This window comes from Xyrauchen texanus, chromosome 49 (genome assembly GCF_025860055.1).
Source record: "Xyrauchen texanus isolate HMW12.3.18 chromosome 49, RBS_HiC_50CHRs, whole genome shotgun sequence".
NCBI lineage: Eukaryota > Metazoa > Chordata > Actinopteri > Cypriniformes > Catostomidae > Xyrauchen > Xyrauchen texanus.
Window position 1 is genome coordinate 7,856,201 of NC_068324.1, and position 20,800 is coordinate 7,877,000.

Consider the following 20,800-nt stretch of genomic DNA (forward strand, 5'->3'; position numbering starts at 1 on the left):
TAAGATTTCTGTCTGCAAAGCCTACTTTGACCTTTCTGACAAGTCCATCTGTATCTTTTACAGTGTCCAAGATTCGCCCAAGTTTCCACTGGGATCGAGGTAGTATTTCATCCTTGTCTATTACTATGTCACCTATTTGCATGTTTCTTTTAGGCTTGTGCCATCTTTGTCTGACCATTATGTTCTGTAGGTATTCCCTTTTCCATCTGCTCCAAAACTGTTCGAGTAAATACTGTACTTGACGCCATCGTTTTTGAGCATACAAGTCCTCCTTGACGAACTGTCCTGGGGGAGGCAGAGGAATTGAGGTTTTCATTGTGACAAGATGATTTGGAGTTAGCGGCTCCAAACTGTTTGGATCGTTGAGATTGTCCGTTGTAAGGGGGCGGCTGTTTACTATAGCAGCTGCTTCATACAAGAAAGTTCTGAGTGAAGAGTCGGTGAGTCGACCTGGTGTGAGAGCCAATGTTGCATTAAGAACATTTCTCACAGTCCGTATCTGTCGTTCCCATACTCCACCTGCGTGACTAGCATGAGGTGTGTTTAGGACAAAATCGCATTGTTTTCTTGCAAGGAAGGTTGTCAGTTTGTCAGTGTCAACTTCGCCTTGTGCTACATTCAGTTCGTTTTTGGCACCCACGAAGTTAGTACCCTGATCGCACTTTATTTGTCTGACAGAGCCTCTTAGAGCGATGAAGCATCTGAGTCCATTTATAAAAGTGTCCGTTGATAGGTCTTCTAACATTTCAACATGAATTGCACGTGAATAAAAGCATGTGAAAAGAAGGCCGTACCTTTTATATTCTTTCCTTGCTTGTTTGGTCAGGAACGGTCCAAAAACGTCCATACCACAGTATGTAAAAGGCGGAGAGTGTTCTATTCTTTCTGTGGGTAAGTCTCTCATTTTTTGTCCTTCCACAGGTCTCCTTTGTTTCCGACAAAATACACACTTGCGAATGTAGGATGCAACCGTTTGACTCAACTTTGGAATCCAATAGCCATTGGATCGTATCTCATTCATTGTGAAGCCCTTTCCCTGATGATTAACCCTTTCGTGACAGTGAGCAATTATCAGTTTTGTAACGTGATGTTCTCTGGGAATGATTGTGGGATGTTTCAATGAGCTGGGAAGAGATGAGTGATGGAGCCTTCCTCCCACCTTGAGCACATTGTCCTTGTCCAAGAAAACATCCAAGTTGTAAATTTTATTGTTCTTTGGAAGTTGTTCGCCTTTGTTTAATGTCTCTATTTCGTTTTGATATGCTTGTCCTTGTAAGTCTTTGATAATCACAGTTTCTGTTTTTTGTCTTTCAGTTACAGTTGTGAGTGTCTTTGATTTGTCTTTGAGCAGGTATCGTCTGAGACGTGCGACTGCGCTGACTGCACGGGACCAGGATGAGAACTTTGTGAGTCGGTCACTAAGGCTTGTATGTTCAATCGTTTCTGTGCTTAGTGTCTGTACCTTTCTCACCTCTGGGTCTCCTACTGGAAGTACAGCAGTCTCTTTTGTTGGAAGCTGTATTTTCTTTTCCCACAGGAAGTGAGGGCCTGTGAACCAATTAGATGAAAGCAGTTCATTTACAGATGTGCCCCTGGATGCCATATCTGCTGGGTTTTCGTTGGTAGGCACATAAAACCATTGTTGTAGTGAGGAACCATTACGGATTTTCTGCACCCTGTTAGCAACAAACGTGTGAAACCGTCTTGCATCGTTGTTTATGTATCCTAGAGTGACCTTTGAGTCTGTCCAGAAGAACTCTTCAACATTGTCATAAAGCAGTTCCTCTTTTAGCGTGTTACTTACAGCGACTGATACTGCGGCTGCGGTAAGTTCTAGCCTTGGGATTGTGGTGACCTTTGTTGGAGAGACGCGTGCTTTGCCCATGATGAAGGTACAGTGAACGTCTTCTCTTTTGTTTATGAGTCTGAGATAAGAACATTGTCCATATCCTGTAGTGCTTGCATCAGAAAAGTGGTGTATTTCTCTTTTTACCACTTCTCCAAAATCTGCAGGAACATAACATCTGCTAATTTGCACATTTTTTAGATTATGTAGATCTCCTTTCCAGCACTCCCACAGTGGCTTAAGATGTTCAGGTACCGGATCGTCCCAGTCTGTTCCTTGACGACACATTTCTTGGAGAATCCCTTTTCCCTTGAGCACATAGGGAGCAATGAAGCCAAGGGGGTCGTATATGGCTGCGACTGTGGACAAGATGCCACGCCTGGTTGGTGGTTGGTCCTTTAGTGTGATGTCAAATGTAAAGCAATCTTTCTTCACATTCCAATAAATGCCGAGTGCTCTTTCTGTCTGAGTTTCTTTAAACGTTAAGTCCTTTGTTTTTGTATCTGTTGCATGCTCTGAAGCTGGAATGCTTTTTAAAACTTCAGAATTGTTGGACACGAATTTGTGTAACCTTAGTCCACCTTTTGCACATAGTTCACGTGCCTCCTTTGCCAGTTGTATAGCATCCTTTACTGTCTCTGCACTGGTGACTCCGTCGTCTACATAGAAGTCTCTTGCTATGAACTGTGAGCCAACTGGATATGCAGAATTGTTCTGTTTGGCTAAATGTTTGAGTCCATAATTTGCACAACCGGGTGATGAAACAGCGCCAAAGAGGTGTACTGTCATCCTGTATGCTTGTGGTTGACTGTTCATGTCTCCATCTTTCCACCATAGGAAGCGCAAGTAGTTGCGATCGTTTTCTTTGACTTGAAACTGGTGAAACATTTTCTCAATGTCGCACATGAGAGCTACTTGGTGCTGTCTGAAGCGCACAAGCACACCAAATAGGTTGTTGATCATGTCGGGACCGTTCAGTAGATGCTCGTTAAGACAGATACCTTTGTGCTTTGCAGAGCAGTCGAAGACCACGCGCAACCTCTCAGGTTTCTTTGGATGATAAATGCCGTGGTGTGGTATGTACCATGTCTCTCCGGGCGGTCCATTATCATCAGTCTCTTCGGCATCACCTCTTTTGATGATGTCGCTCATGTATTCCATGTAGTCCTTTTTGTATTTTTCATCTTTCATGAATTTGCGTTTGAGCTGATTTAGTCTGGTTTCAGTGAGTTTCCTGTTATCTGGCATTTGTGGTCTTTCTTTAAATGGTAATGGCATTTCAAAATGTCCACTTTCAGTCTGTGTTATGCCATGCTCGAGTTTCTGAAGGAATACTAAATCCTCTTGCGACACATTCTTTTCATTCCCGTCGGTCTCTTTGAAATCTCTTTCCAAAGCGCGTATTGCATCTGCTGGAGTAGAAGGAGGGATTTCTTTAACGGTGACTCGGTGACAGAGACTGCTCGCCAAATCTGTTTCGTTGCATGGTGTCGCGTTGCCAACTATGCTCCATCCCAAATCAGTGTGAATGGCATAGGGCTCATTTTCTTTGCCTAAGATTACTTGTTTGGGTGCGAGAGCTCTAGGACAAGTATAACCTATGAGGAGACTTACTTCACAACTGAGGAGTGGAGGGACCTCGTCTACAATCGCTAGCAAGTGACTCCACTGTTTGGCTGTTTCACATGTAGGTATGTGTTTTCTGTTAGCAGGTATGTAATCCTTCGTGTATGCAGTGGGGAGCTTTATGACTGTAGCTGAGTTATAACCTCTCACTAAGAGATCAGACACCTTTCCGCTGCTTACAACTGCATTTCTACCCATCATAGTAGTTAGTTTCAGCTTTACTGGACAAACATCTGCCTGTAGCTCATGTGTGACATCCTGATCAATGAATACAGTGTCACTCTGTGTGTCTAATAACGCATAGACCAGTTTTTCCTTGAGTGGGTTAGTGGTAGTTGACAGCCACACTGGAACTATCATTGAGGTGCTGACTGACTGTTCAGATCTGGCAACATTAAGTGACATGGCTGTTGCTGTTTCAGATGAGTTACCTTGAGCTGAATTGTTTGTGCTCGCACGTGTTTCTCTTTGCAGACCGTGTCTGTAATTGTCCTCATGAAGACATGTTGGGTGTTGCTTTGCGCAAGTTTCACAAATGAGGCGGCGTCTGCAGTCCTTAGCATTGTGTCCTTGTTTTAGACAGCCATAACAAAGTCTATTGTCCCTCACATGTTTCTTTCTGTTTTCTAGAGACATTTTCAAGAGGTCAGGGCACGTGTGAAGTTGATGAGTGCCTTGGCACATTGTGCATGGAGAGCCGTTAGGTGTTTTCATTATTGTCCTTTTATCACTTTGTTCAGTTGTGTTTGTGTTAAATACACTTGCCTTGTTTCTTTTGATTTCCCTTGTGTTCCTTTTGTCGCTGTTTGTTTCAGTGCAGCGAAGTGCATGAATGGAGGTGACTGGGTTGCAGGCGACTTCAGCTTCTAATGAGAGGAAGGAGGCAAAAGCACTAAAACTTGGAAATTCACCGCCCTCCATTAAAGTCTTTGTTACCTGCCTGTTCCATCTCGCGTTTATCCAGTCTGGTAGTTTGTGCAACAGTTTTTGGTTTTCTTCGCTGTCATTAAGTATTTGTAGCCCCTTTACATGAGGTATTGCAAGCATGCATGCATTTATGAAATCTGCAAATGCCCTTAGTCCATCAGCATCTCTAGACTGCACCTTAGGCCAGTTTGATAGCCTTTCTCTAAATGCCTTCTGAATTACGAATGACTGACCGTACCTTTGGTTTAATTTGTCCCACGCGTCTTTGTATGCCTCCTCGTCGTTTCTAAAGAAAGTCCCTTCAAGGCATTTTCGAGCTGGGCCTGTTACATATCTTTTCAAATAGTACAACTTGTCTGCTGCTGAGATGCCCTTTTGTTCAATCAGTGATATGAACGTGGATTTCCATTCAATAAAGCTTATTGGTTCGCCACTAAACACTGTTGGTTCTGGCGTGGGAAGTCTGTTCAGTTTGATGCTGTCCTGCACTGCTTGAGCTAGTTGAGTGACACTAGGGGGAGTTGTTTGCACAGGAATGAAAGAGAGTGCTGGTGTGGGCTGTTTGGATGTGAAGTATGGGCTCACCTGTTCACCTTTTATTGACTGTACATCATCCACCTGTGATAACTCTCTGTCATATGCTTCAAACCTGGCTCGAGCTGCTTTCACGTCCTTCTGTGCTTTCAAGCGTTCCAACTCTGATGTTTGAGCTGCCATTTGTTTCTTGTGCTCCTCCTCTAGAGCCTTTATCTTTTCCTGTTGTCTTTGTTCCTCTAGTACGATCTCATATTCAGCCTCCTTTGCAGCTAGCTCTGCCGCTGCATCGGCTCGTTTTGCTGTGAGCTGTGAAGCTGAGGACCGTTGGCTGCGATTTGATGCTGCGGTTGAGCTATATATGGACTGGGCGTAGTCGTGCTTTAAAAGTCCACGTAAACGAGTCCTTTCGCGCTCTGCATCAAAATCCTCATCAACGCCACTTAATCTTTCCAGAATTATTCTTACGATGTCATGAGTTATTGCATCACATGCATCAATTTTTCTCCTTATGTCAGATGATGGTGCCATTTGGTTTCTTATTTCTGAATATAACTTTAATACATCATCTCTCCTTTGCTCTATTATGTCTGCAAGTTCTGACATCTCCTCGTCTGTGATATCTAACTTTAACCTTTCTCTCGATTCGCGTACCTGTGTTTTCCATTGTACATAAAGAGTTATTAGTCCTTTTTCCCTCTTTCTCATTTCTTCCCTTTGGAATGATATCATCTTTTCCGTTTGTACTTTAACTCTTTCAGAACGTCTTGGCAACTCTGACATGCTTTGAGCTTTATCTTGAAGCTCTGTTAAGATTTGTTCTTTACATGCGATAGAATCTTTAATGTTTTGTCTATCCTCAACTTCATCTTTAAGTGAGTCCTTTAAATCTTGAATTTCTTGTTGTAGACTTGTGATCTGTTCATTCATGTCGATTTGACTTACTGAAGCAGCCTGTGATCCTTCCATTTTTAACACTTTTCGTTGAACTGTTTTAATCTCTGACCAACTTCTGCCACCTGCTGGACATCTCGGGTAGTGCCGTTGGATCTTGTATCCACGTTGTGCAGCATGTGGCGGTGGCCGACAAGCTCTTACTGTAGCATCCAGTCAATATTGAGAAGGCCAGAACTGATGGTTAAATGATTTTTATTGCCGTCTGTGTCATTAACCAACGTAAGAGCTGAGCAAACACAAATAAAACCATACATTACCGTCACATTTCGACCGTTACACAGCTCATTACATTAGTTTCAATCCGTTAGCATTATCAAATTATACATTTTATGATAAACATTTCAAGTGTCTCAGATATATTCTCTGTTAACTTTACAAACCTTGTTCCCCAATTGACCGAAGCTAAACCTTGTAGTTTTAACCGTTTTTCCGTGGCTTTTACCGTCCTTAACCGTGAACCTTTTTCGACCTTGCTTTCGTCTTCTTCGCCGTTCTTCTCCTTCTTCTTCGCCAAGCTCGTTACCGTTACCGTACCTCCGGTTTCTATGGTTACCAAGAACATCTCGATACCGTAATAATAGAACCTTATAGCGTAGCTATAATCAAATAGCACTTAAACTATAATATTGGCCTTTACACCTACACTCACTACAACACATGAACCTCTACTCATCCACAGGGCTAACAGGACATGCGCTAGCATGCAGACCTTCTTTCGAAATTCACAGCCGTCTTGAAGCTCCCGTACAGCTCGATAAAATCCAAGGAACAGTAGGCCCTAGTCAAATATGTTTTGTCAATATTTAGGCTTGCTATGCTTTTTTCGTCTCAACAAAAATTTTCATTTTATAGAGTGTCTTTGCAGGGTTTGCAGTCTCCTTGCGGGACTTCTAAACAATCGACCCTCAAGGTGCTCACAGAGAATGAACTGCATCTCTCAATCAATATTGGTCATATGAAGGGAAAGTCTACTCTAGATGATATTAAATGTTGACAGAGTGTTCAAGACATGAGGTACAAATATTGTGCCGGTGTTTGGGGATAAAATCAGTGTGCAAAAGATGAGTTGGGGAGGGATCTCATCTGTTCAAAAGCAATCCTCTTGGTTTGAGTTAAGAGGTTTGAGTTGAGTTTTTCACAATATTTTTTGGTGCATAAAATTTAAGGTTGTCTGTCTGCATTGACCTTGGTACTTAGCGCTCTCTACAGCAGATGCAAATAAGCGACGTCTGCATTTATGCCATTACAAAAGTGTACATGTTAGCACTCTTACATAATAAAAAAATCTTTTGAGGTATAATTATCTCAGCCAACTCGATTCAGATATACTAATCAAATCTACTCATGCTTTTGAAGGACAGATTTAACTTGAGAGAAATGATTACGATTAGATCTGGAATACTTATCATCTCAAATGTATTACCGGAAAGTGATGTACGAAGAACAGTCCCCTGGTCCTGTGGGAACCAGGAAGTAATCCTGCTTACATAAACAATGGTGAGCATGATTTGAAGGTTTTTTTACACCAGATGGTTAGGTAAAGGTTTGGGGTATGGGTTAAGGCATCTCATGAAATTTACGATCATTGGTGTATTTGCTCATTAATTCAATTTATTTAATTTCTAACAAAAGAATCGTACATAGCGTAGTTTTAAATAAGCCTGCTCCCAACAAGGTTTGAGCTTGCAGACCTGTTTCCATGACAGCAACTCCGATATTATCTTTGAGGAAAGTAACAATCCAGGATCGGGTCAAATCATCAACAATGAAATCCATATAACTCCCTTATCAACGTAGAAAAACGGGCCCCAGAACCCATATCAGTTTGATCGAGCAACCTGCTATCAGCTGTACTAGAAGGAAATTTGTTCACACTTGAATTGATGCAAAAATGTCTGATGTGGGATGGCGCTTGTCAGTGATTCATCAGAATGGGGATGATTTCAAGGAAGATGAACTTCTGGAAGCAACATGTCGACTTTCCCTGTAATCATGTTGACTATCCATAGCTTACAAAAAGCAGCAGACAGGAAAAAATGTAAGTCCATTTCGTGTTTTAAAGAGTCCTCCAAAAAATGTCACTAGGAAATTAAATATTTGCAATTGATATGTTGCATGCAAATATTTTCCCCCCATCAGAATAAATAACTACTTTTGAATGGCCATCAAAAGAGAGATGTATTTTGTCCCCAGAATGGTATAGTTACAGCATCTACTAGAAGGGGCTAACTGGGCCATGCTTACCAGTCAAATCCTGACCCATTTGTTGACCCTAACAAGTTTGTTTTTGTGTATATTTTTCTAATTCGAGAAAGTTGAAATTCTTGTTTGCAGACAGCCACTAAAATTGTCCTTATGGGCATGTTGACTTTGTCTCCAGTGTTGTTTAGCCTATTCATTTAGTTAGCTGTCTATCTACAAAAATGGAACTCTCATTTAAACACACAGCAGAGGTCGCCTGAGCCATTATTGTACTTAACTGTTTCCAGCATTTTGAAAATATTATCATCCAATTCATATGGGCTCATTAACTCAATCTACAACCTTCTGTACATTCTCAAAGCAGGAAAAATGAAGTTAACACTTTTAGAAGTGCTCTTCACTCTGCATACTCTGACAGAGAACTATCAATTTACCTTGATTTCTTGGAGCGAGGCCTCGGTTTTGTGTACCTGATGCATGTCGTGGTGCATTATTGGGGCAGTTACCTTTCTAACATGTGCTGAGGAGTGAACAGGGAAAGGTTAAGAGGTTTCATTCATCAGTTAAAAATAGTGGAGGCTCGGTAATGGGGGAATGATCATTTCCACCGTGCAGCAAGGTCTTTGATAGCTACCAACAGTATTAAGGGCGTTGCAAGGATGTGAGGTACTTCAGAGGTAGCTAATCAGTAGCAATGGGTCTGACTGAAAAGGTTTCAGGTTTTGAAGGAGGCTGCAAATGGAAATGGAGGCCAGGGGAACCTATTTAGAAACATATCTAAACATGATAAACATTTATACAGCGACAAACACGCGCTTTGTTAGGAGGTAGGCAAAGGTTCTGAGTAAAAGCACATGTTCATTAATCAGAAACATGGATACTAAATGGCATACATAAAAACAGACAGAAATGCATTTATATTGGTAATATGAATTTGCTTTAATAAAAAAAAAATTAAAAAAAACATCAAGTATGGGTGAACTACTAAACTTATTTATTTTATTTAAGAAATACAGTCCTAATTTTGTCAATAACAAAGAAAGCTGTTTGGTGAGCAAAGGAGAACATACATCAAAGTTGCATTATTAGTGTAGTGGCGTCTCGTTTCTTCTAATTCTTCTACCACCTTTTGAAGTCAGTCTTAATACAACCAGTATTTGAAACACGAACAAACCAAACGGTCTTCTTTTTAAATGTTTACTTATTTAACATAAAAAGTACACATACATGGTACGCAAGGTCAAAAAACTGTGTTGCTTCCAACATTTCTAACTTCAAACTAAAAACTACATCACATAATACGCTATGACGTAATACTAACTGATTGGAAGCTCAAACACTGAAATGTTATCAAACCTACACAGCAAAAATTGGAGTGTTAAAATTTGGGTGTTAAACATTTCCGAGTTGATTTCAACACCCAAAGAGTAATTTTAACACATTTAGAGTAAGATGGTCAGAGTTGGAGTTATTTGACAGAGTTTATCATCAGTGTTAAACCAACTCCTTTAAAGATGTAATAATTAATACACTCCGCCCAGTTGCGCCTGCGCACAGGTCAAGCAGTTGCATTTCATTTCTTGGTTCCTAGGAAAAAGCGCCGCGAATGTCCTTGTGTAGGTTTGAACGGTAAGTCAAATTAAACCAAACTACTTAAACATTTATGATTGATGCAATGAATGCAACAGCAGTATGTGGAATATTACGTATAGTACATAGCCTTACATAGAACATGTGGACAAGTTAATCATTTAAATCAAAACGAGGACATGAATTGTAGGCCTACTTTGTGGTCACAATTTAGCCTAACGTTAACGTTACCTGCCATACATCTAAAATGAATTATTTTATTTATAATTAGGTAACGAATTATTAAGTCGTGGCCACGGTATCATCTCTCTCTCTTTATGCATGAATATAAACGATATGATCATGCATAACGTATGGCTACCACATGTAAATCATGGTCATGTACTAATACGCTCCCTCGTTTTGATTTAACTATGGATCAAATTATTGCAAGCCAAAATTTAATTAAAATGATGTACGTGACTTGTGTGCATTTGCACATCGAGATATTGATGTTAAAATTATATGTCGTGTAGCCATACAGTGTTCTTCATTTACACTGATCAACATTGTCATACGCATTTGCATTTAAAAAAAAAATAAATAAAAAAAAATGCTGGTCCAGGTCAAGTACAGCGAACAGCAGAAGTATGTGAAACTGGATTGTATTGATGGACGGTTTGACTTTATGCTATTTAATCTAAAAGGTATGTTTTATTTCACTTGATTCAAATATGATACATATTTTATATATAAATGTTGTATTTTATTTATATCAATGTTGTATGATTTCTTAATCTTTACATGTAAAGTACATTCAGTTTTATCTTCTCATCTTTTTCAGTCATCGAGAGATTTTGCTTGCCTCCGGATGCAAAAGTTTTATTCAAGGATGCAACAGGGACTGAAGTCGATGCAGAAATATTCAGCGACCTCGTTGGACAAAGCAATGTGGTGCTGACCGTTTTCTCAAACGATGGTGAGTTTAATTGAATTTGAAAGGAGGAAGGTATTATCAGAGGTTAAATTGGGCCGGAGCGCAGCTCCGCCTCCTCAGGTCCACAACACGCCCTGCCGGAGCTCAGCTCCGTCTCCTTCAGCACCAAATATTGTTATTCCACTTAAATTATTTTTCATCTCCTGACTCCTGGCAAATACTCCTGGCAAATACACTCATAGAGCAAGACTACACAGAGACACCCAGGCTACATGGAATTATCAGCACCCCGCCCACAACCATCAAGGGAAAACTGTCTATTCTAAGACAGCGACGTTACTATGGAATCCCGCTAACGGCTAGAGTGATCGAATATAAAAATAGCATGTAGCTAGAACATGTTATATAACTAAAGCATGTTAGTTTACATGTTAAATGAACTACTAAATGAAGAATAACATCAGCTGCGTGAGCATCTAAATTAATATATTGATTTTTAACAGTTTGCATATACTGTAGGTGCACGACAGTGACGCCAGACTGCTCCTGTCTGTACATGAGCCCATTATTATCCCATTTGTTGCCTAATATTTATACACATATTACACAGAAGGAAAGGCTCCTCATTACCATGGTTAGGTCAGTGTGCTAGTCTTAAATAGTAATAGTAATAATAATAATAATGAATGTATTTATGAAAAATAAATACTAGCTGAAACACATCTTGAAACTTTAAACTGCCACTGTTGATGTCTAATAAATTTTACCTTTAGATTATTTCATTTGAAACTGAAATATTTTGTCAAAATATAACAGTTACTTTTACTGTAAAATCCTGAAACAAATTTGTAAAGTGATGTGTAATTATTAATATTTGTAACTATTTTGGTTAAGGGGCCACATCGGGTTTAAGTAGTGTATGGGGGGGCCACATTGTAATGCTTTTGAGATACAGTGTTCTGCATTGATTTGGTTTTTGTAACTTTTAAGGCCAGAAATAGTTGTGTACTCAATTTTCTGAAGTGTATCTGTGACTAATGGGACTATTCTGCAATTGCCTAAAGTATTATATTGCTCTCAAAGATAGATACTTTTCTATCAGGCATTACAAAACTCAATAAAGGCGGAGATTATATTTTGGCTTGCAATATTTTCAAACATGTTCCTTTCATACATTTTACGAGGGTGAAATCCGTTGCCTGCCTGTTAACATTCAAGATAAAAAATTATAATAAAATAAGGGAATTGTAAAGTATTTGTCTTTGTTTGAATAACTACTCAACCCTACCTTACACATTAATACTGGAAAAAGAGCCCCATTGGTGTAAAAACCCTAAGTCATTTTACGGCGGGATTTTGAATGATGACCATTCACGTTAAATAAGGGCTCCCCCTCCCTACAAAAGCCAATTTAACCACTGGGTATTATCAAGCACTTTGAATAAATATATGATAAATGAGCATGTAAAAGACATGTTTCTGATCCTTGTGCTGGTCATTAACATATTTAATATTTTTTAATTCTTTAGAATTTTCAGACTACTCTTCCATATCTGAGACATCTGACTCATACAGCACAAGTGCATCAACTGTAATCTTAGATGAGGTCGCTAACAAAAGACCAAGAACTGAGTATACATCTGCACTGTCTGCTAAACAGGTTAGAACAAAGCTTGATTTTTGTGCTACTCTTAAATGGTTAGTTTACCCAGAAATTAAAATCATGTCATTAAAAAAAATCACCCTTGTTTCATACCAAATCAGCAAGACTTCTGTGTATCTTCGGAGCACATATGAAGATCTTTTTTTTTCTTTCTTTATTGGTGGCAGAATTAAAATTTTTGTGTGAACTATTCTTCCCCCTTTGAGTTTCTACAAATGTGTGAATCACCATTCTCATGTTTTTATTTTTATTAGTTGGTTGAAGATGTGCTTAAATTCAAGTCTGGTGGTGAAGCAGTACTACAGGAGTATCAAGAAACAGAAACTCTTACAGATGCCACAAGAAGACACATGATAAACATTCTGGTGTCTCACATGATTGATACACACGGGTATTTGTTTTAGCGTGGTTTTTTTACACACCAATAACTGAATTGTCATTGTGTAAATTACGATAACTAATTTGATACTTTCTCTTAGGCAACTCCCAACTAAAGCAATCAGAGAACAGTATGCTCATGGCATCGTGGTGCTGTTCCCTTCCCTCAGAGATCCATATTCTAAGAAAGGCTACGTAAGTCATTGTTATTGTTTGCATGGCACTTTAATGTCATACTTGCAGTGTTATGACACAAGCTGTTTCTATGACATTGAAATTTGATTGTTTGATATTTTAATCCTAACATGACAAAGGATTAAAAAAAAAGTATATTTCAGGAACACTTCTATGATGCTGCAAGCAACACAGGATACATCGCCTGGCGTATGAAAACAGTCCACAGGAAGATTCGTCGAGGATCTGTGCTACCAGACAGCTCTCTTGATGTTTCTCCAGGAGGCCCTAAATGCCAAAGGGCTACTAATTTTGAAGATCAACTTGATGGGGATGCTTGCAAAGAGGCCATGTCTTTGCTCAACCATGCCACAGAAAAGTTACTAATTTTCCAGAAGATGAGACAGACCTTTCAGCATCGCCAGAAGCTTGTTAAAGATCCAGGCTCTAGTGTTGATATCCTCTCCACCTTCCCAAGATTCATGGATACAAAGGGGCTGGTAAGTTTGGAATAACATGTTTTCAATGGCATGCAAATTGAGAGTATTGTTTCTAGTTTAATATCTTCTTTCTTAAAGGTGGATCAAGACTTCACTCTCCTCTTTGATGCTGAGATATCCTCCAGGCTGCTTCAAAAGTGGGACACGTTCTTCAGGCCAAATGTCATAAAAGAAGCCAAGCAGCTATCATCAACAGCAGAGTTGAGTCAGTTGTTGCTGTCAGCAGAAGGTGATCTTGACGAGGCAAGAAGTAAGTTGTATTTGATTTAATTGTTTTGGAGGATTTGCTAAATTTGCAGTTATAGTTACTTGTATTGTTTTGATGAGAAAAATATTAAAATGAGCAACATCAAAACCTATAAGATGGTTGTTTTCCGGATTAATTTGTTTAATCTGGAAAACAAATTTTAGGCTAAACATGAACAAAACAAACTCTCTGTTCTTAATCAAACTTAAAAAGTATTACATTTAACTATTTCAGTTAATTAATTCATGTGAATCTTTGTCTTCAGTCTACGACCAGGAAATGGCATCCCTTCTGTTACTGATACATCTTCTTCCACCACCACCAGGAGGACCGAAGTCTCCAAAAATCAGTGCATGTAATGCTGTTGAAAGACTTGTAATCTTGTGTTGTTGGTTGTTCAAAACATGAATGAGATTAAAATCAAGTCTTCATTGGCATTCCCATATTTCACTAGTCAATGAGTCAATGTTTGAAAAATCACTTTTATAATGTTGTTTTCTCTGTGACTGCACATTATGTTTGTGTCTAATGTTCAGTGTTCATCCTAACCCTAGTCATGCTCCAGTTTGGAGGAGCACCTCCGAAACAACCGGCATCAGCACCCGTACCTCCTTGCAGTTGGACGTCAGAAAAGCAAGATTGACAGCTTCTACATCACCTTGGATAAGCATCTCATCCCATACCAGGCAAACCGCTCCCTTGGGGCATTTGATGAACTTTTCAAGGCACATTTTGTGTTCAATTTGTCCTATGATACTGCACTTGTGAGCTTTTACACATTCCTGCAGACAACAGTGTATAACATTGATGTAGGGAAAATGAAGGAGTCACCCAGAGTCAAAGACTTGAGAGCCAGACTGCTTAACCAGACAGTAACCTTGTCTTAAAATCTGAGCATTGTTGAGAGAATGCTGATCTGTTTTATTTGTCAGACACAGCACCACAGCAGTCAACAGTTGATTTCACATTTAAGAGGTGAACATAGTTACTATCCTGGTTCTAAGTTCAAGTTAATTTGTTCGCAGCAAGGTTGTAGGCATCAGTTTCAAACGTATGCAGGTTTTCGTAAGCACCTTAATAATGTTCATAGCAATGTTCAGAAAATTGCTCTAACTTTCAACAGTTGGATGTTCCTCGAGTGAGCCACTTGCAAGTTCATCTCGAGTAGATACTTTAGATGACCAAATGAATCCCCAGCATGAATCCCCTTGTTCCAGTGTTTCTTCTGAGAACAATGATTCTGAGCTTACTAAAGATTCAACTAAAGAATTGTGTGAATCCATTGTGGCAAAATTACAGGGAAGTGGGATTTCAAACAGTTTAGTGACCTCAATTGTAGGAGATTTAGAGGAACTAACAGATACACTTCACTCACAAGCAAAGCATAACATGCTTTCTGCTTTACCTACAAGTGACCCCTACAAATTTGTGATAAATGAATCTTTTGAAAAATTAGAAAACCCATTCAAAAATCTGAATACCGAATGGAAACGAAATAAATACTTTAAAGAAAAATGGGGAGTGGTTGAACCAGTTGAGATAACACTTGGAATGAAATATGACAGCAGACTAAATCAGAAATCTGGTACTTATGACCAAGTACCAGTTAAAGATACTTTTATTTATGTGCCAATTTTAGAAACCTTGGAATTCATGTGCAGAAATCCAGACATTTGTGATCTCCTAAGGAAAGACTGTAGATTAGAGACTGACACTTTTACAGATTTTAGCGATGGCAGTTATTTTAAAACTCACCCTTTGTTTACAACCAAGAGACATGCATTACAAATCCAAATATACTATGATGATTTTGAAACTGCCAATCCCCTTGGCTCCAAACGTGTAATTCACAAAATTGGCTGTCTTTATTTTATTGTAAGAAACTTGCCCCCCAAATTTAATTCTGTTTTAATGAACATTCATTTGTTATCACTTTTTCACACACAAGATATAAGTAAGTACGGTTTTAATGTCATACTGGAACCGTTGATAAATGATATAAAGATACTGGAAAGCCAAGGGTTAAGTCTTCCATTTTCAGATGAGCAGATTTATGGCACCATTGCACAGATAACTGGCGATAATCTAGGGATGCACTCAATTCTTGGTTTTAATGAGTCATTTAATAGCCGTCATTTCTGTCGCCTTTGTTTAATTGAAAAGCAGGATTCTCAAACAGTATACAGTGAGGATGATCCTAAGGTGGTCCTTCGTGGAAGAGAAATCTTTGAAATGCATTGCCAGTCTCTCCAGGAAAACCCACAATTGAGGTCACTGTATGGGTTGAAAAAAAATTCTACACTTAATACACTGAAGTATTTTCATGTTTGCAATAACTACTCGTTTGATATAATGCATGATCTTCTAGAGGGTGTGGCTCAGTACGAAATTAAAATGCTTTTTGGATATCTCACACAAAACTTTATCTCTGACGAGGACTTGCTTTCAAGGATTTATTCTTTTGATTATGGATTTTTAGAACGTAAAAATCGCCCCACAAAGATTATTTTGGAGAGTGCTGGTAATAACGTTGGTTTAAATTCCATTCAGACATTATGTCTTGTGAAAAACCTCCCTCTATTGTTTGGTGACATTGTTCCTCCAGGTCACAAACACTGGAGTTTGTTGTTATTGTTACTACAAATAATGAACATTGTGTTTTCGCCTTGTCTCACTTTAGGCATGACAGTTTATTTGAAGCACTTGATTGCTGACCACCACAAATTATTTAAGTACTTGTACCCACAGAAAAATGTAATACCCAAGCATCATTTTATGATCCATTACCCCTCTTCAATTAGGAAAATTGGCCCCTTATTATTTATGTGGTCTATGAGGTTTGAGGCCAAACACAAGATGTTCAAAGATTTTTTTTAAATTTCAAAAACATAAAATCGTTGGCTAAAATGCATCAGATGGCCATTGCTTATCATTGGGAATCCTTTACCCTCAAACATAATGAGTTTGGGCCGATTAAATCATTTACCCTTAGAGAGGAGAATGTGGTCAGCAATCATATCCTTGAAATGATCTTGTCAAAAGATGCCTTCTCAACCAGTTGGGTTAAAGTTGATGGTGTCGAATATAGAGCTGGACCTATCGTTTGCAGTGTAATGGAAAATGAAATGCCAGTCTTTTGTCAAATAAGTGATGTACTTTTGGTTGACAATCTCATTTATCTATTGGTAAACAAACTATTTACAGAGAATTTTGATGAGCATCTTCATGCATTCAGAGTACTACGAAGTGAGGAAAGGCGTGTTATAAAAATGTCAGAGATTAAATTTTGTAAGCCATTTGATATTCAAAGCTCATACAGTGTTGAAGATGAAAGTTTGTATATCATACCTTCTTTTGCAATGTTTTAAATCAACATGAAATTGTACTGCAAAAGAGAATTAAAAATAAACAAGTTGATTGAAATTATGTTGTGTGCTGGAGTTTATTTAACTATGTTTAGTAGTTTTTTTTGACACTGATTAAAACTAATTCTACGTTAAACATGTAACTCTGAACAGTGTTGTTTTTCTGTATCCCTTTTAGTGTTATTTTAACACTTTATAGAGTCAAAGAAGGAACTCTGGCATAGTGTTAAATTTTTAACTATTGTGAAAGTGTTAACTTGACTCCAGAGAGTGTGGAGCTATATAAACTCTCAAAAAGTGTTGAAATCAACTCTGTGAGAGTTAATTCAACACTCGACTTTTTGCTGTGTAAACATTACTAAATTATGGATTTTATACCAATACATTTCTAATGAATTTTCAAGAAATAGTTTCCCTTTTTTAACACTTAACTGTTTTTAAATTAAACTATTACTTTAGATGAACTAATTCTTATTTGGCTCTTACAATTAGTATTCTAAAATGTTTGCGGTATTAAATGAATACTTCACCCAAAAATTTTAATTCTGAAATGTACTCATCCTCATGTTGTTCCGGGGTGCTGAATATAAATGTTTTAAGTTTGGACCAGAGGAAGATGGATGACAGATGATCTGAAGGGCAGAAGTATGGCCTGTTTGATCTTGATATATTCATCTCAATGTGACTCTGTATAAATTACTTGTATGTGTCACATACATTAATTCATACACATGTGAGAAAAGTAACAATCTCCTTATGCACATGCTCACTTGCAGTCCACACTCAAGGATCTTTGCAAAAGGACTTCACATTTCCAAATCTAATTAATTCTTTGTTAAATTCAGCCTGAGCAACAATCTTTAAATTTAATAAAAAATTAAGTTTAAAGAACATAGGAACAACACTGCTCAAAGAATGTTTTCTCCTCATTGTGAGAACGTTTATCAGACACTAAGAACATCATAAGGATGTTCAATTTATGTTATTTTAATGTTCGTTCCAAACCTTACGCAACAATCGAAAATAATTATTAGAATGTTCCCTGTTATTTTGACGTATGAACAATGATCTGCAAAGAATATTTTCTCCACATTGTAAGAGCATTTATTTGATACTAATGACTTAAGGATGTTTTACTAATGTTATTTTAATGTTTGTTCTGAAGCTTTACATCATATTAGCCAAAATTGTTGGATAACGTTCCCTGATAGTTTAAAGAATGTATTAACAGTGTTGCAATATGAACGTTTTCTAACATTGTGAGAATTTATATCAGACACTAAGAACATCAAAAGGATGTTCCATTTATGTTATTTTAATGTTCGTTCCTAAAATTACGCAACATTAGAATTAAAATCATTGGAATGTTCAATGTTAGTTTAAAGGACGTTTGAACAATGTTGCCCAAAGAATGTTTTCTCACTGTGAGAACCTTTATTGGATACTATTAACATCATAACATTCCATTAACATTATTTTAACATTTGTTCATAACCTTTATGTAACATTACCAAAAATCTTTGGAATGTTCCCTGTTAGTTTGACGTATGAACAATGATCTACAAAGAAAATTTTCTCCACATTGTAAGAGCATTCTTTTGATACTAATGACTTAAGGATGTTTTATTAATGTTATTTTAATGTTTGTTCTGAAACTTTACATGATATTAGCCAATTCAATTAGGTGAATTATTGAACTAAACGGTCATTAGACTCATTGTCTCCACTGAATGATGATGTGCACGACTCACTCCAGTGAAAATCAGTGTAGATCCTCTATATTGAATTACATGATAACACATGATGCTGCACTAGAGCAGACCCTTTCCGTTTCATATTACACTGCTGTCTAACAGGTGGCCGGCCGCCCATAGTTGAGGGTTGCACACTGAAATAAGTGTGATCTCGTAAGATCAGGTGTGTTGTCTCACTTTCTTTAAACCCCAAAATAAAGATTTAAATGCGTTCTTGTCTACTGAGAACGGCAGAAGGGAGAAGCTGAATTCTTCTAATAAATACACACATTTGTTGCAGATTGTTATCCATTTTTTTCCAGATTACATTGGGCACCGTGTTGCCAAGACAACAGCAATTAGCGAGAACTAGGTTACCAGGCAGACAGTGGCTACAACAAAGTACACATCGTAACCATAGAAACCAGGGCCAGGCCAGCAGCACAGGCTTGTCTTGAAATCATACGTCATAGGTAATATATACATTTGGGTTTTAAATTATCATAAACATTGATAAGAAAACATATATGTTGTAAGCATTAACATATGGTTCAAGCCTTTGTAATAATTAACCTCAGGGTAATGTTTTACCAAACCAATTGACTGACAGGTGAATTTGTGTTGCTATTTGTATTGCTTACTCACCGTTAATTCAAACATTGACCGTATTTGAAACCTTTTATCTATTAAAGCTCATAGGTAAACAACTTTCTTTATTAACAGAAAGGTGCAACTAAACATGCAACGTGTCTCCTAATATATCAGATATATTAGATTTTATTAAGATTTTGTTTATGGATTATTTTAAATATGGTGCAAGATATATAATGTAGTATGTTATGTACAGTATATAATTATGTAATTGATTACATTAGATATCAAAAGTATATAAATATATATATAAAAGTAGTTTGTAGCTAGCTTTTAACCAACTAGACTCACGTTCATATTTAGTGGATGTATGAAGTTTGGTTTAACAACCAGAAAGTGCCCAAATATTTTGTCTTCATTTTGAATAATGTATATATTGTTTTATCATTTAACAACCATGAAACTTCTTTTTGCAAAATGTTTTACTTTAAAATTGGCTTGTGATATCTTTCTTTTAAACATAAATGCCACTTGGTTTGACATTTTTCATCTAACGCATTGAGATTCTTACATTTTTAAATATGCATTAGTGTCAAAATACTTTTTAGGGGCCACTGTTAGGTTAGCTGGTGACTAAAATTAACTTTCGTTTGATGAATTCTGCCAAAGGTTGTGCAAAACGGCTACAGAAATCATGATTGTGGTTAATAATCTATGAAACGTATCTGTTACAGTATATTACAGATAATTCACATGTATTTATTTGTAGTAAGACCCACTGAGAACATGATGAACTCAATTTATTCCACTAACAGCCCACTTGGCTTATGAATGTCCTCTGTTTTTATGAAATGACAGACTGAATGACAGTCTTCTTCTCTATCACCATTTTGATCTCACATTGTTCTGCATTCAACTGCACTTCCTGGCGATGTTAACGGCTAAAAGGAATATTCCGTGTTCAATACAAGTTAAGCTCAATTGTCAGCATTATGTGATAATGTTGATTGCCAAAGAAGTATTTCAACTTTTCCCTCCTTTTCTTTAAAAAAAAAAAAAAAAGGTGAATTCAAGGTTACAGTGAGGCAGTTACAATGGAAATGAATGGGGCCCGTTTTTGGAGGGTTTAAAAGGAAGAAATGTGAAGCTTATAATTTTATAAAGGAAATTACATTAATTCTTCTGTTGAAATTGTGTATAAATGGAGGCATAAAGTTGTCTAAATCATCGTTTTACAGTTTTAAAATTCAGAATTAAAATTGGCTATAACTTCACACAGAAAAATTTAGTAAGCAATTTTATCACACTGAAATCATGTTAACATGTATAATGTTTACGTCTTGTGGCTATAATTTTTAAACAGAGTATTTTAATGTTTACAGATTGGCCTGTTCGCTTTCATTGTAAGAGCCTCATGGTAAGCTTGATTTATGCTTCCTCTTTTTTAAAGAAAAGGAGGAACAAGTCGAAATACATTTTTGTGGTAATCAATACTATGCCAAAAATGCTATTGATTAAGCTTACAGTAACTTGTACTGAACCCTAAATATT

The 20,800-nt window shown here is 37.5% G+C and overlaps 1 protein-coding gene across 2 annotated transcripts; it reads left to right on the forward strand.

The window, feature by feature from the left end:
* The first annotated feature begins 9,653 nt into the window (after positions 1–9,653).
* LOC127640609 (uncharacterized) lies at positions 9,654–14,237 on the forward strand. Of its 2 annotated transcripts, XM_052123260.1 has the most exons (10): positions 9,654–9,721; positions 10,287–10,368; positions 10,506–10,640; positions 12,128–12,258; positions 12,516–12,652; positions 12,741–12,834; positions 12,978–13,313; positions 13,392–13,563; positions 13,826–13,915; positions 14,115–14,237. In XM_052123260.1, the coding sequence occupies exons 2-10, from the start codon at positions 10,350–10,352 to the stop codon at positions 14,201–14,203; spliced, it is 1,203 nt and encodes a 400-aa protein (XP_051979220.1). In that variant the 5' UTR covers positions 9,654–9,721; positions 10,287–10,349; the 3' UTR covers positions 14,204–14,237. The 2 variants fall into 2 exon arrangements, with proteins under 2 accessions (XP_051979220.1, XP_051979219.1); XM_052123259.1 differs by having other exon boundaries at positions 9,690–10,368.
* The last annotated feature ends 6,563 nt before the right edge of the window (positions 14,238–20,800 follow it).

Bases quoted from the DNA above. Each gene is read 5' to 3' on its own strand.
- LOC127640609 (XM_052123259.1), top strand. From the start codon at position 10,275: ATGCTGGTCCAGGTCAAGTACAGCGAACAGCAGAAGTATGTGAAACTG. The intron at 10,369-10,505 runs GTATGTTTTATT...CATCTTTTTCAG, and splicing joins TATGCTATTTAATCTAAAAG to TCATCGAGAGATTTTGCTTG. The intron at 12,835-12,977 runs GTAAGTCATTGT...AGTATATTTCAG, and splicing joins CATATTCTAAGAAAGGCTAC to GAACACTTCTATGATGCTGC.